Source organism: Entelurus aequoreus, linkage group LG17 (genome assembly GCF_033978785.1).
Source record: "Entelurus aequoreus isolate RoL-2023_Sb linkage group LG17, RoL_Eaeq_v1.1, whole genome shotgun sequence".
NCBI lineage: Eukaryota > Metazoa > Chordata > Actinopteri > Syngnathiformes > Syngnathidae > Entelurus > Entelurus aequoreus.
The window spans coordinates 12,789,472-12,806,273 of record NC_084747.1 but is presented as its reverse complement, the minus strand read 5'-3'; the positions used below and the strand labels follow the sequence as shown (position 1 = coordinate 12,806,273).

The following is a 16,802-nucleotide window of genomic DNA, read 5'->3' as shown; positions in this document are numbered from 1 at the left end:
ATAGTTTTGAAACGACAAAACTTCAAGTCACTCACCTTCATCTTTCGTCTTTATCTCCGTTGGTGATTTGCTGGAAGTTGGTGGCGCTGATTCTCTTTCATGTTCTCTTTTAGCGGACGTCGCCATCTTAGCATAGCAGTAGTCGTCCATCTTCTATCACGTCTTCAATCTTCACTTCAGATATCGCTCCAAACTCAATGCACGTTTCGTGGCTTTGGAAAATACCAATTGAGATATTTGTTGCTATATTTGCTGTGAATCACATGACTTTAAGATCGTGAATTCGAAGAATCTCCGAACAACCATAGCATGCAGTCTTCGTCTTTTTGCTTGGCTTTACGTACATTTGCGCATGCGCTAGAAGCCAGCAACTTCCGTTTCCCACACCACAGCAGTTATTTTTCAAAATAAAAGCATTTTAATCTTGTATCTAACATCAAATAATCGACAAATACTCTTTGAAAATAAAATATATATATATACAAGCACGTGCACAGACTTTTTCGATGGCTGTTGTTCAAACCAGAAAAAGGGCATACATCGAGGAAAAAAAATCATACATTTTAAATAATACAAGAAACATACATAATTTTCAACCTACTTAGTTGTTTTAGTTAAAAGCCTTTAGAAAGTCAAATCATTACTCTAAATCAGTGGTTCTTAACCTTGTTGGAGGTACCGAACCCCACCAGTTACATATGCACATTCACCGCACCCTTCTTTAGTGAAAAATAAAATGTTTTTTTTTTTTTTTTAAATTCAAGACAAGTTATATGTTTTTGGTAACACTTTAGTAAGGGGAACATATTCTAAGTAACAAAGACTTAATTTAGAGTTATTAGGTTAGGGTTAGGGCCAGGGTTATATAATAAGGCCATGCCGAATAAGGCATTAATAAGTACTTAATAATGACTAGTTAAGAGCCAATATGTTACTAATTTGCATGTTAATAAGCAACTAACTATTGGTGAATATGTTTCCCATACTAAAGTGTTACCATGTTTTTTTTACTGGTGCACAAAATGAACCGTGCATGAACATCACCTTGTTGTGCATAAACTCACAACCAATTACACACCTGCAAATCAGTGTGACTTCTGCTGTTGCCGTATCCGTAATACGCCGATAGAGAGGTTTTTACTTACACGATGAGTCGGGCGTGTCTTGACCTGCGCCGAACCCCTGAACCCGACTCACCGAACCCCTAGGGTTAAGAACCCCTGCTCTAAATAAAGAAGAAAAGCACTAAGAGTGTAGATCTCCACCAGGACCAATCCTATTGTTCACGTGCTACTAAATTGTGTGCCATCTCATGTGTATCGTGTGCTGGTATGACAATAAACTTCCATGAATCCTGTAAAACACCAGACAGTTAGTAATATGGTTTCACATAAACATGTTGGTGAAACTGCTCATTTCTACCTAGCGATAGGTGGCCGAATGGAGGAAAATATATTTCCACGTGGGCGGCACAGGTAAAATCATGGCATAATAACTTAAAACTACGACTACAACAACTTCAGATTGTTTTCTTTATTTTACTTCAACCTAAAATAGAACAAGCACATTCTGAAAATGAACATATTAAAAAATAATCCTCTTAACAAAACACTTCAAGTTAATTGAAAATTTAGAGGAAATAAAAGGTACATTTTCAAAAACACCTTGAAGAACACAATGAATTTATACTTAATCTCAGTGTTTCTACAAAGCAATTAAACTTTAAGTCACAACCCATCAAGGTTTGAACAAAAAACAAAATAAAGCATCAATAAAAACTATTCCATGTATCAACTGCCTCATTTGTCATTTCCACATATTAATCCTGTGCTAACTCAACAAACCAAAACTGAGGTAGAAACTATTCAAGAGTGTTGAGTTACTTCCTGTCTTCTAGACATAATGTGTATTGATAGAAAAATAAAAGCTGTGCAATGTGTGAACAATTTCAACAAAGCACAAATAAAAAGTGAACAGACTGACAGTATTGCAGTAAATCACACACAGTTCACTTTCTTTACATTTGCACAGAAGACAATCATTTTCACAGAACTATATCAGTGTGCAGTGTCTCATGCTGCATTTTAAGTGGGGTTACTGATTGCTTATTTTACTCCTGTTTTACAACTAAATGTTTTTTCTACAGGGTGTTCTTCTCATGTGTCGACACAAAGAGCTGTTATAAGAAAAGTTTTTGCCACAAACTGAACACTTATATGGTTTTTCACCTGTGTGTGATCTAAAGTGTTCAATCAAATTCATCTTAACAGAAAAGTTTTTGCCACAAACTGAACAAGAAAATGGTTTTTCTCCAGTGTGTGTTCTCATGTGTGGAGTCAACATGCTCTTAATAGAATAGCTTTTGCCACAAACTGAACAACTAAATGTTTTCTCTCTTGTGTGTGTTTTCATGTGTTCAGTCAAATTCCTCTTAGAAGAAAAGCTTTTGCCACAAACTGAGCAACTAAATGTTTTGTCTCCATTGTGTGTACTCATGTGTCGAGTCAATATGTTCTTAACAGAAAATCTTCTGCCACAAACTGAACACATATATGGCTTTTCACCTGTGTGTGTTCTCATGTGTATAATCGAACTTCTCTTAACAGAAAAGCTTTTGCCACAAACTGAACAACTAAATGGTTTTTCACCTGTGTGTGTTCTCATGTGTTCAGTCAAATTCCTCTTAACAGAAAAATTATGACCACAAACTGAACAGTTAAATGGTTTTTCTCCTGTGTGTGTTCTCATGTGTGCAGTCAAATGGCTATTTTCAGAAAAGCTTACGCCACAAACTGAACAATTAAATGGTTTTTCTCCTGTGTGTGTTCTCATGTGTCGAGTCAAATGGCTATTTTGAGAAAAGCTTACGCCACAAACTGAACAATTAAATGGTTTTTCTCCTGTGTGTGTTCTCATGTGTGCAGTCAAATGGCTATTTTCAGAAAAGCTTACGCCACAAACTGAACAACTAAATGATTTTTCACCTGTGTGTGTTCTCATGTGTCGAGTCAAATGGCACTTTTTAGTAAAACTTTTAGCACAAACTGAGCAGCTCAAAGATGGTTTACCTTTCTTCGTTGAAGAGCACTCAGAGTGTTTGTTGTCAGTGTGAGTCCTCATATCACCTTCACAGTCTTTATCACTGCTCAAAGGTTCTTCAACCTCGTCTTCAGCCTCACTATCTGATAGTGGAGCTAAGAGGTTGTCTACTTGTGGTTTCTCTTCATCATCTTCAGTCTTCACAGAGAGAATACTCAGTGGAAACTTGGTGTAATCAGCTTCCTCTCGTCCTAGAAGACACTCTCCCTCCTGAGTGATGCAGAGTTCCTCCTCTTCCTTTTTAATGCAGGGTGGTTGTGGAGTCTCCTGCTTCAAAGTGGAGCTCCCCCCTAACTGAGGGGAAACTTCTTCTGGATTACCGATCAGCTGCTGGACGTCTGCAAGACACAAACAACAAAAACACACTTTCTTCTATGTACTGTATGTGTGTGTAGTAGGGTTGTACAGTATACCGCTACTAATAAAGTATCGTGGTACTAATCAATTGAAATCGGTACTATAGCACCTTTGAAAAGTACCGGTACCGTTCTTTCATCTGAATGCCGCTGTGTGGCGGTGACTACAGAGCCGAGGCGCATGATGTTGAGTGAGCGGTGCCCCGATTGTGGAGTTTTATATTTAATAAAAGTACATTAAAGTGCAGTTTGAATTTGAGGTACTGTAAAATATTGTGTACCAACACATTAAACAAGTTTAATGATTATTTCGGGGACAAAATGTTTTTATCCACAAACTCAAAAATGATTTCAACAAAAAGTGTCTGCAGAGTTTTTTAGTACATGTTGTATCAGAGGATGAGAAAATTTGCAGACACAAACAAAATATCAATATCAAATATCAAAACACAGGATCACGGTCAATAAAGGCGGACTCACGCAGGATTACACCAAGTATCATTGCTTTCCGCCATTTTGGATCGAGGTTCTTTGTTTACATTGTTCAACATTGTTTGTTCTATTTTTAGGGCTTGGAATTCAAACAGCTTTCAAATGAGGGAACGCAACACACTCACCTTCATCTTCGCTTTTCAGATTGTTCTCCGTTGGTGGCGCTGATTCTCTTTCATGTTCTCTTTTACCGGACGTCGCCATCTTAGCATAGCAGTAGTCGTCCATCTTCTATCACGTCTTCAATCTTCACTTCAGATAACACGCCGTCGCTCCACACTCAATGCATGTTTCGTGGGCTTAAGAAAAGGCGAATAATTAAGGTATTTGATGCTATTTTTGAATCTATAAGATCGTAAATGTGAAACTTCTCCGGAAAGCCACGTCGCTTAGTCCGCCATCTTTGCCTTTCCGCTTTACCACTGTTCGATGTGTTTGCGCATGCGCCAGAAGTTTGCAACTTCCGTTCGACAACTGCACTTTAAAAAATAAAATACCTTTTAAATAACTAGCGACCCTTTTCATCTTTTTACATTTATGGCTCATAATTGAAGTGCTCCTTATCGCGAAAACATTTTTGGTATCAAAATACTTTGGAGATAGAAATTAAACAAAAATCGACAATAGAATAGAATAGAATAGAAAGTACTTTATTGATCCCTGGGGGAAATTCAGCACCACAGTTCGCTCACAATAGACAAGAATAATAATAAATAATATAATACACATAATATATTATATATATAATATATAAATATTATAAATATATTCTACATATACTCTACATTTAAGTGCAGTCAAGAAGGCATACTTGCCAACCTTGAGACCTCCGATTCCGGGAGGTGGGGTGTGGGGTGGGGCGTGGTTGGGGGTGGGACTGGGTAAAAATGTAAATGTAAAGAACTTAAAGTAAATGTGGTAAATATGTACACTAGATGCCAGTTATAATTTATTTGACAAATGTGTCAAAAACAAAGTAATAAATAAAATAATTCTTTTTCTTGCATTTAATATGTAAAAAAGTCCTCTACTTCAATCAATCAATCAATCAATGTTTATTTATATAGCCCTAAATCACAAGTGTCTCAAAGGGCTGCACAAGCCACAACGACATCCTCGGTACAGAGCCCACATACGGGCAAGGAAAAACTCACCCCAGTGGGACGTCGGTGAATGAATATGAGAAACCTTGGAGAGGACCGCATATGTGGGTAAACCCCCCCCCCCCCCCCCTCTAGATGGGAGGAGTATATTTACAGCTAGAATTCACCAACTCGATTTTATTTATATGTATAATAAAAAAATTAAAAAATAAAATAAAATTAAAAAAAAAAATATATATATATATATATATATATATATATATATATATATATATATATATATATATATATATATATATATATATATATATATATATATATATATATATATATATACTGGATAGCCTTCGGAACACTGAAATTCAAGTATTTATTTTATTTATATGTATAATAAAATAAATAAATATATATATATATATACCTAGAATTCACTGAAATTCAAGTATTTATTTTATTTATATGTATAATAAAATAAATAAATAAATATATATATAGCTAGAATTCACTGAAAGTCAAGTATTTCATACATATATATATATGTATATATATATATATATGTATATATATATATACATATATATATATATATATATATACATATATACATATATATATACATATATACATACATATATATATATATATATATATATATATATATATATATGAAATACTTGACTTTCAGTGAATTCTAGCTATATATATATATATATATATATATATATATATATATATATATATATATATATATATTTTATTATACATATAAATAAAATAAATACTTGAATTTCAGTGAATTCTAGGTATATATATATATGTATATATTTATTAATTTTATTATACATATAAATAAAAGAAATACTTGAATTTCAGTGTTCCGAAGGCTATCCAGTAGATGGCAGTATTGTCCTGTTTAAGAGTGTCACAACATTGCTGTTTACGGCAGACGAACTGCTTTACAGTAGCGAAAACGTGACTGCTGTTGTTGTGTGTTGTTACCGCGCTGGGAGGACGTTAATGAAACTGGCTAACAATAAACCCACATAAGAAACCAAGAACTCGCCCTCGATCATTCTACAGTTATAACGTGATTGGGCAGGCACGCTGTTTATATTGTGGGAAAGCGGACGTGAAAACAGACTGTCGCCGCTGTCCCCACTCAGGTCCGCATTGAACTGGAGGGGGCGTGGCCTCCAGCTCCGGCTGAATTTCGGGAGTTTATCGGGAGAAAATGTCTTCCGGGAGGTTTATCGGGAGAGGCACTGAATTCCGGGAGTCTCCCGGTAAAACCGGGAGGGTTGGCAAGTATGCAAAAAGGAACATATGCATTATTCAGTCTGATGGCTGTCGGTATGAAAGACCTCCTGTGTCGTTCCGTGTTGCATTTTGGGAGTCTGAGCCTTCCACTGAAAGTGCTCATTCTCCCCACAAGGTCAGAGTGTAGTGGGTGGGAGGTGTTGTACATAATGGCTGGGAGCTTTGCTAGACTTCTCCTTTCTGACACCACCGCCAGAGAGTCTAGCTCATGGGAGTCAAACTCTGGCCCGCGGGCCACATTTGGCCCGCGGGCCACATTTGGCCCGCCGTATAATTTCACTTGGCCCTTGAGGCGATATCAAATTAACACTAGAGCTGGCTCGCCGATTATATACAGCGGCGGTGCCGCGATAACACCGCATTCACTGCTAATTCTCATACTTGCGAACCCTTCCGGGAGACTCCTAAATTTCAGTGCCCTTCCCGAAAATCGTCACGTCCGCTTTTCACCCAGTCCAACGAGTGCTTGCCCAGTCACATAATATATGCGGCTTCTGGACACACACACAAGTGAATGCAACGCATACTTGATAAACAGCTACAAGGTGTGTGCGTGTGTGTGTGTGTGTGCGCGGGGGGTGGGGGGGGGGGGGTGTATTTTGTAGCGTCCCAGAAGAGTTAGTGCTGCAAAGGGATCTGGGTATTTGTTGTGTTGTGTTTATTTTGTGTTACGGTGCGGATGTTCTCCCGAAATGTGTTTGTCATTCTTTTTTTTTGATGTGGATTCACAGTGTGGCGTATATTTCTAACAGTGTTAAAGTTGTTTATACGGGCACGCTCAGTGTAACCCGTATCGCTGTTGGTCAAGGATGCGCACAGAAGCCGCACATATCTTGACTGAGCTGGCACGATGTTAGAAAGGATGAAAAGCGGATGTGACGACAGCTCATAGAGGACGTTAAAGGCAAGGCACGCCCCCAAGACTGTGCACCTTCGTTCGATAATGAAGGTTGCCTCAGCTCAAAGCCTGAGCCCCGACATTAATGCACTAGCATCCAAGAAAAGATGGCAGGTATCTGGCCTGGGCACATCAGATTAGATCAGTGTGTTGCAAACTGAGCCGTTTAAAGTCCTGAATGGTTGGTTTATTCATTGTTATTTTATTTTCAAATTTATTAGCCTGTGGAAAAAGTTAATGTTGATATTTACTTCAGAAGGCTGCAAATAGAAAAGAGGCATTCAATCTTTATTTAAATTGTATTTGATATGCCATTGATATTTTTTAATTATTATTATTTGAAACTCGATTTTGCATGTCACTATGAAGTTATATAAGCCTTGCTTGTTCAATATTCAATGCAAAACTTGTTTGGGTCCCTATTAAAAGGTGAATTTGTTCAACCTTGGCCCGCGGCTTTGATCAGTTTTAAATTTTGGCCCACTCTGTATTTGAGTTTGACACCCCTGATCTATCTGATGACTGTGAAGTTTTGAGACAACTTACACACAGAGACAATATGTGGGAATGGACAGATGTGCAAGAGTCAGCGTTCCAGAGACTTAAAGACAAAATAACTAAGGCACCGGTGTTAAAGTATTATGACCAGGATATGGAACTGACACTACAGTGAGATGCGTCAGACACTGGCCTAGGGGCTGCTTTAACTCAGGAAGGCAATCCTGTGGCGTTTGGTAGTAGAGCTCTCACTCCTACCGAAAGAAGATATGCGCAGATGGAGAATTAATGTTTGGCTATTGTTTTTGGTGTGGAAAAGTTCCATCAGGATGCCTATGGCAGGAAAGTGACAGTGCAGAGTGATCACAAGCCACTAGAGAATATTCTCAAAAAGCCACTCCTTAGTGCACCTAAAAGATTGCAGCGGATGCTACTTAGGCTGCGAAAGTATGACATAAATGTGGTGTATTTGCCTGGGCGAAAAATGCTATTAGCGGATACTTTGAGTAGGGCATATTTGCCAGACAGCACGAAAGGAGATGTTGAGACTGAGGTCGAGATTGTTGGCCTCATAAACTCCAAGGGAATAAAGTTTATTTTCAATCAGAGACTCCATTAACGTCTTCCACATCAAACACTTGTCGTCTCATGCTGCTTCCTTAATTCCCTCACATATTAATTTGCCCCCCAACAACGTGACCAAACCGGAATCAAAAAATATATTCCCCACTCAATTGACATGGGTTTGTAACAAAAATAAAGTTAACATAAACTTGCATGAATCAACCCAAGGAATTACCTTTTTAATCACATTATGTGTACAATATGAATTTATCTTTATGCATTGTATTTATTTATTCTCACCAACTATGACATTATATATCAAATATACATGTTGCTTCTGTCAGCAGCTACACTGACATTGATGTGTCTCTGAGAACTGAACACATTTTCATAACTTATAACAAAATGTGTTTATACAGTAACCTGCTCACATGAGTCACATTACAGCAGGGGTGTCAAACACATTTTAGCTCAGGGGCCGCATGGAGGAAAATCTATTTCCAAGTGGGCGGGACATGTAAAATCAGGGCATGATAACTTAAAAATAAGACTACGACAACTTCAGATTGTTTTCTTTGTTTTACTTTGGCCCAAAATAGAAGAAGCACATTCTGAAAATGTACATATCACAAATAATCCTCTTGACAAAACACTTCAAGTTAGTTGAACATTTAGAAGGGAAAAATGGTGCATTTTCAGAAACACCTTGAAGAACACAATGAACTTAGACTTAATCTCAGTGTTTCTACAAAGCAATTAAACTTTAAGTCACAACCCATCTAGGATTGAACAAAAAACTAAATAAAGCATGAATAAAAACTATTCTATGTATCAACTACCTCATTTGTCATTTCCACATATTAATCCTGTGCTAACTCAACAAACCATACAAACGGAGGTAGAAACTATTCAAGAGTGTTGAGTTACTTCCTGTCTTCTAGACATAATGTGTATTGATAGAAAAATAAAAGCTGTGCAATGTGTGAACAATTTAAACAAAACACAAATAAAAAGTTAAAATACTGACAGTTAATTGTTCATTTGTCTCTGATTTTCACATCAATCAGTCGGAGGGGAAAAAGTTGCTACTTGGTTATGCAAACAGTTACCCAGCATCACAACGTCAGTTTTGATACATCTCAACTTTGCAGTGAAAAAGGGTGTAGTGCAGGTTTTTGAGCATGCACAAACTTGACACATGAGGCCCCAGGTCCCTGGACTGAAGAAGGAGTAACCAAGCATTTGAAGCATCATCTATCTTACTGTTCAGGAAGGTTTCAGATACAGGGAAGACATGGGGTCATGAGTACATAAGATTATACTTCAACTAATCCAGTGAGGAGGTCCTGGGTAGGGTGGATGTCACAACATATGAGCAACATAGCACAAACTAAACAGCTAATTGGTTATTTTCCCTTGTGTGTTCTTATGTGTTTTACTGCATCTGCATTATGTGTGAACCTTTTACAGCACATTGAACAACTAAATGGTTTTTTACCTGTGTGTGTTCTCTTGTGTCGAGTCAAATGGCTCTTATCAAAAAAGCTTTTGCCACAAACTGAACAACTAAATGTTTTTTTACCTGTGTGTGTTCTCTTGTGTCGAGTCAAATGGCTCTTATCAGAAAAGCTTTTGCCACAAACTGAACAACTAAATGGTTTTTCACCTATGTGTGTTTTCATGTGTCGATTCAAATTGCTCTTAACAGAAAAGCTTTTGCCACAAACTGAACAACTAAATGGTTTTTCACCTGTGTGTGTTTTCATGTGTTGAGTCAAATGGCTTTTTTGAGAAAAGCTTTCGCCACAAACTGAACACTTATATGGTTTTTCACCTGTGTGTGTTCTCATATGTTGAGTCAAATGGATTTTTTGAGAATAGCTTCCGCCACAAACTGAACACTTATATGGTTTTTCACCTGTGTGTGTTCTCATGTGTTGAGTCAAATGGCTTTTTTGAGAAAAGCTTTTGCCACAAACTGAACAACTAAATGGTTTTTCACCTGTGTGTGTTTTCATGTGTTGAGTCAAATGGCTTTTTTGAGAATAGCTTTCGCCACAAACTGAACACTTATATGGTTTTTCACCTGTGTGTGTTCTCATGTGTCCAGTCAAATAGCTCTTATCAGAAAAGCTTTTGCCACAAACTGAACAACTAAATGGTTTTTCAACTGTGTGTGTTCTCATGTGTCGATTCAAATTGCTATTAACAGAAAAGCTTTTGCCACAAACTGAACAACTAAATGGTTTTTCACCTGTGTGTGTTTTCATGTGTTGAGTCAAATGGCTTTTTTGAGAAAAGCTTTCGCCACAAACTGAACACTTATATGGTTTTTCACCTGTGTGTGTTCTCATATGTTGAGTCAAATGGATTTTTTGAGAATAGCTTTCGCCAAAAACTGAACACTTATATGGTTTTTCACCTGTGTGTGTTCTCATGTGTTGAGTCAAATGGCTTTTTTGAGAAAAGCTTTTGCCACAAACTGAACAACTAAATGGTTTTTCACCTGTGTTTGTTTTCATGTGTTGAGTCAAATGGCTTTTTTGAGAATAGCTTTCGCCACAAACTGAACACTTATATGGTTTTTCACCTGTGTGTGTTCTCATGTGTCCAGTCAAATAGCTCTTAACAGAAAAGCTTTTGCCACAAACTGAACAACTAAATGGTTTTTCACCTGTGTGTGTTCTCATGTGTCGGGTCAAATGGCCCATTTTAGTAAATCTTTTAGCACAAACTGAGCAGCTCAAACATGTTTTACCTCTCTTCTTTGTAGAGCATTCAGAGTGTTTGTTGTCAGTGTGAGTCCTCATATCACCTTCACAGTCTTTATCGCTGCTCAAAGGTTCTTCAACCTCGTCTTCAGCCTCACTATCTGATAGTGGCGCTAAGATGTTGTCTACTTGTGGTTTCTCTTCATCATCTTCAGTCTTCACAGAGAGAATACTCAGTGGAAACTTGGTGTAATCAGCTTCCTCTCGTCCTAGAAGACACTCTCCCTCCTGAGTGATGCAGAGTTCCTCCTCTTCCTTTTTAATGCAGGGTGGTTGTGGAGTCTCCTGCTTCAAAGTGGAGCTCCCCCCTAACTGAGGGGAAACTTCTTCTGGATTACCGATCAGCTGCTGGACGTCTGCAAGACACAAACAAAAAAAACACACTTTCTTCTATGTACTGTATGTGTGTGTAGTAGGGTTGTATGGTATACTGCTACTAATAAAGTATCGCGGTACTAATCAATTGAAATCGGTACTATACCACTTTTGAAAAGTACCGGTACCGTTCATTGGGGCGGTATAGCTCGGTTGGTAGAGTGGCCGTGCCAGCAACTTGAGGGTTGCAGGTTCAATTCCCGCTTCCGCCATCCTAGTCACTGCCGGTGTGTCCTTGGGCAAGACACTTTACCCACCTGCTCCCAGTGCCACCCACACTGGTTTAGATATTGGGTTTCACAATGTAAAGCGCTTTGAGTCACTTGAGAAAAAGCGCTATATAAATGTAATTCACTTCACTTCACTTCATTCATCTGAATGCTGTTGTGCGGCGGTGACTACAGAGCTGAGGCGCATGATGTTGAGTGTGTCAAAACGCACACACAAAGTGCATACAAGCAATAACATGGTGGAGAGGAAGAAAGGCAACAAACAACAATTCTACTGGTTAATAAAGAGGGTGCGTGAAGTGCAATATGGAGGTATTTGGGCTTCTAAACTAACAATAAAGGTGACACTTTAAAGGCCAACTGAAACCCACTACTACCGACCACGCAGTCTGATAGTTTATATATCAATGATGAAATCTTAACATTGCAACACATGCCAATACGGCCGGGTTAACTTATAAAGTGACATTTAAAATTTCCCGGGAAATATTCGGCTGAAAATTCGCGGTATGATGACGTATGCGCGTGACGAAGTCAGAGTAACGGAAGTTATGGTACTCCGTAGAATCCTATACAAAAAGCTCTGTTTTCATTTCATAATTCCACAGTATTCTGGACATCTTTTGCAATTTGTTTAATGAACAATGAAGGCTGCAAAGAAGACAGTTGTAGGTGGGATCGGTGTATTAGCAGCGGACTACAGCAACACAACCAGGAGGACTTTGTTGGAGCGCTAGCCGCGCTAGCCGCGCTAGCCGCGCTAGCCGCCGACCTCACCTTGACTTCCTACGTCTCCGGGCCGCCAAACGCATCGGGTGAAGTCCTTCGTCCTTCTGCCGATCGCTGGAACGCAGGTGTGCACGGGTGTTGATTAGCAGATGAGGGCTGGCTGGCGTAGGTGGAGAGCTAATATTTTTAGCATAGCTCTGTGCGGTCTGGTTGCTAAGTTAGCTTCAATGGCGTCGTTAGCACAGCATTGTTAACCTTCGCCAGCCTGGAAAGCATTAACCGTGTATTTACATGTCCACGGTTTAATAGTATTGTTGATTTTCTATCTATCCTTCCAGTCAGGGGTTTATTTTTTTTGTTTCTATATGCAGTTAAAGTACGATGCTATCACGTTAGCTCGTAGCTAAAGCATTTCGCCGATGTATTGTCGTGGAGATAAAAGGCACTGAATGTCCATTTTGCGTTCTCAACTCTCATTTTCAAGAGGATATAGTATCCGAGGTGGTTTAAAATAAAAATCTGTGATCCACAATAAAAAAAGGAGAGTGTGGAATCCAATGAGCCAGCTTGTACCTAAGTTACGGTCAGAGCGAAAAAAGATACGTCCATCACTGCCTCTCAAGTCCTTCACTGTAACGTTCCTCATCTACGAATCTTTCATCCTCGCTCAAATTAATGGGGTAATCATCACTTTCTCGGTCCGAATCTCTCTCGCTCCATTGTAAACAATGGGGAATTGTGAGGAATACTAGCTCCTGTGACGTCACGCTACTTCCGGTACAGGCAAGGCTTTTTTTTATCAGCGAGCAAAAGTTGCGAACTTTATCGTCGATTTTCTCTACTAAATCCTTTCAGCAAAAATATGGCAATATCGCGAAATGATCAAGTATGACACATAGAATGGATCTGCTATTCTCGTTTCAATAAAAAAAAATCATTTCAGCAGGCCTTTAAACAGGGAGCCGCCGCTCTGCAAGGGTTGCTTTACACCTTTCCTGTTTGTGGGCTCCCAGACCGTGGTCGAGGAGCACAGGGGAGATGTTCCCTCCAGGGCCCATGTTTTGTCGGGGGTAACACTGGGTCCATAAAGCTCCGCTCTTTGGTCGGAAGGACGAGGCCGTCGATTAGTTACAACTTGCTCACTTTATTTATTATTTCCACAGGGCACAACCGGACATCCACCATGCTATTAACACTCCTGCACATGCTACCACTACCTCTCCTTACTTGCCCACTCACTTACTCACGTCACATACTGCCACTCTTAAAGGTGCACACACACATACACTACTCTCACAACAGCTGCTTTAAAACACACCTTGTGGTGATTAGTATTACCACCTTTGCTTCAGACTTAGGTCAACATTTAAATAATAAGCATTCAGATCTGCACAAGGAGTTTAAATAGTGACAGGTATAATGTAGTTGTTACACCTGTCCTGCTGCTCTCTCTTTACTCGCCCGCTCACTCACTGACATCACTCAGACAACACGTTGACATTCTCACAAACACACATACTACTCTCATAAGTTAACCAGCTCCCCTGCTGTGCACATGTAGATACGTAGACGCGCACACAGCTGCTTGGCTTGATGCCAAATATTAGCACAGTTAAAACTGCCCAATTAGCTGTCAACTAATGCAAGTGAGATGACTACATTTTGTAACAAATTCCTACAATTTGTGTTTTGTCTTTAATAAATGTGTTTTACCTGCTACATGGCTTATCCGTGTACATTTATTTCGAAAAGTATCCATACATTTAAGTTAAAGTTAAAGTACCACCGGTACGGTACTAAATTATTGGTATGGGGACAACCCTAGTGTGTAGTGTTTCATGGCCATTCATTTAGTGCCTTGCCAGAATGATGGATCAATGTTACATTACTTGTCATAGACTCAGAAAAGCTAAGCTAGAGTCACAGAAAGTAGAAAACATTTGCTTCGACAATATTGAAATACAGATTTGTAAGACTAAAAAAGATAATATCTATCTGAAAGAAGTCTTTAGTTAAGAAGTAGAGGACTTTTTTACATATTATATGCAAGAAAAATAATGATTTTACTTATTAATTTGTTTTTGACACAATTTGTCCAATAAATTATAACTGGCATCTAGTGTACATATTTACCACATTTACTTTAAGTTCTTTACATTTACATTTTTCAGTGACTTTGTAAAAATCACAGTAAAACTCCATGTCACAATATTACAATAGACTATCATCATTTTAACACCTCTAAAGGCCTTAGTGGCCACATGCGTGGACAACACCTTTTAGCTTGTATTTCCAAAATTGTGTACACTACTGAATTGGGGTCTTTTGGCCCTTATGTGAACACTTATACTGCCATCTGGTGGTGTCAGAAGAGTATAACATACAATGGAATTGGGGGAAAACAAAAGTGTAAAAATAAGAATTGTCATGTCACTAAACATGAAGTACACGTTTGTTACTTATGGACTAAGTACATCATATCAAAGATGATTCTTAGTTTTTATTCTAATTATGGTCCAATCAGCCCAAATAGGAAAGAGAAAAAATAAAGCATGTAAACAAACAGCTTGGGCCTTAAGATTAAGCAAACGGCGGCGCACTATTTTCACAGACGCATCACAACGTTCGCTATTTCCTTCAACACCACCACCAACTATTACTAATAAAGGCAGACTTCATGAATGCCATCAAAGAATACTTTGGGACAAATTATGATCCAGAACCTTATATTTTTGAGCCTGGATATAAGGAGGATGAGCTACAAGTTTTAGAAGCTGAGTGATAAGCAGATAAAGCAAGAAGCACTATTGCTAAGTGCTTAACAAAAAAATTATGAAGAAAATACCATCCAATCTCGATTCATATAATTTTTTTAAATTTAAAGGCAGATTGTCCCGTGCAGGATAATAGCGAGTACAGTTGCATCCCTACTATTTACTACCACAGTATCTTGTAACAGACATTTCCGCCATGTTTGATGGAGGTAATATATGCTCGCAGCTGACAACTGTCATTTTGTTCATATCTATAATTGTGTTTACTAGAGGTGTAACGGTACAGGTCACCCACACTTCGGTCTGTACCTGGTTTTAGGACAACAGTTTTGCTTATTTTCTGTACATTTTGTGGGGGTTTTTCCTCTTTTTTTTTGCTTGTCATCACAAACATTCTGCAGGAAACAAAGTATCAGTGGTGTACTGAATACTGTAGGATTTTTATTTCAAGTTAACATTTACTAAACAATATTTTCAAATAATACACTATTTATATAATCGAATTACTTGAAAACGTCAGAACTTTTTACCAGTGCTTGGAAAAAGGCAAGTGGTGCCCCGATTTTATATTTATTAAAAGTACACGTGTACCAACACATTAAACAAGTTTAATGATTATTTCAGGGACAAAATGTTTTTATCCACAAACTCAAAAATGATTTTAAAAAAGAGTGTCTGCAGAGTTTTTAGTACAAAAATATTTACATGTAAAAATGCCTTTTTCTGATTAAATTAGTGGGTGTGTTTAATCTCCCAGTTAGGACGAATACAGTAGTTCACTCACACACACATTCTCACACACACAGGATCACGGCCAATAAAGGCGGATTCACGCAGGATTATACCAAGTATCGTTGCTTGCCTACTGTTTACTACTGCGGTAACTTCTAACAGACATTTCCGACATTTTGGATCGAGGTTCTTTGTTTACATTGTTCAACAAAGTCGGCTAATTTCTATTTTTAAGGCTTGGAATTCAAGTAGCTTTCAAATGAGGGAACGCAACACACTCACCTTCATCTTCGCTTTTCAGATTGTTCTCCGTTGGTGGCGCTGATTCTCTTTCATGTTCTCTTTTAGCGGACGTCGCCATCTTAGCATAGCAGTAGTCGTCCATCTTCTATCACGTCTTCAATCTTCACTTCAGATAACACGCCGTCGCTCCACACTCAAAGTCCGTTTGGTGGGCTTAAGAAAAGGTGAATAGCTGAGGTATTTGATGCTATTTTTGAATCTGTAAGATCGTAAATGTGAAACTTCTCCGGAAAGCCACGCCGCTTAGTCCGCCATCTTGGACTTTCCGCTTTACCACTGTTCCATGTGTTTGCGCATGCGCCGGAATTTTGCAACTTCCGATCGACAACTGCACTTTAAAAAATAAAATACCTTTTAAATAACTAGCGGCCCTTTTCATCTTTTCTTACATTTCTGGCTCATAATTGAAGTGCTCCTTATCGCGAAAACATTTTTGGTATCAAAATACTTTGGAGATAGAAATGAAACAAAAATCGACAATAGAATAGAATAGAATAGAAAGTACTTTATTGATCCCTGGGGGAAATTCAGCACCACAGTTCGCTCACAATAGACAAGAAT

At 38.4% G+C, this 16,802-nt stretch overlaps 2 protein-coding genes across 2 annotated transcripts; both read right to left on the bottom strand.

Annotated features, from left to right (window-relative positions):
• Nucleotides 1-1,699: 1,699 nt before the first annotated feature.
• LOC133632105 (gastrula zinc finger protein XlCGF57.1-like) lies at nucleotides 1,700-3,957 on the bottom strand. The gene is made up of 2 exons (XM_062024341.1): nucleotides 3,936-3,957; nucleotides 1,700-3,437 (listed from the first exon to the last, which is right to left on the bottom strand). The coding sequence occupies exons 1-2, from the start codon at nucleotides 3,955-3,957 to the stop codon at nucleotides 2,128-2,130; spliced, it is 1,332 nt and encodes a 443-aa protein (XP_061880325.1). The 3' UTR covers nucleotides 1,700-2,127.
• A 5,202-nt stretch (nucleotides 3,958-9,159) lies between these two features.
• Nucleotides 9,160-16,503, bottom strand: LOC133632378 (gastrula zinc finger protein XlCGF57.1-like). The gene is made up of 2 exons (XM_062024768.1): nucleotides 16,221-16,503; nucleotides 9,160-11,454 (listed from the first exon to the last, which is right to left on the bottom strand). The coding sequence occupies exons 1-2, from the start codon at nucleotides 16,321-16,323 to the stop codon at nucleotides 9,734-9,736; spliced, it is 1,824 nt and encodes a 607-aa protein (XP_061880752.1). The 5' UTR covers nucleotides 16,324-16,503; the 3' UTR covers nucleotides 9,160-9,733.
• Nucleotides 16,504-16,802: the final 299 nt, after the last annotated feature.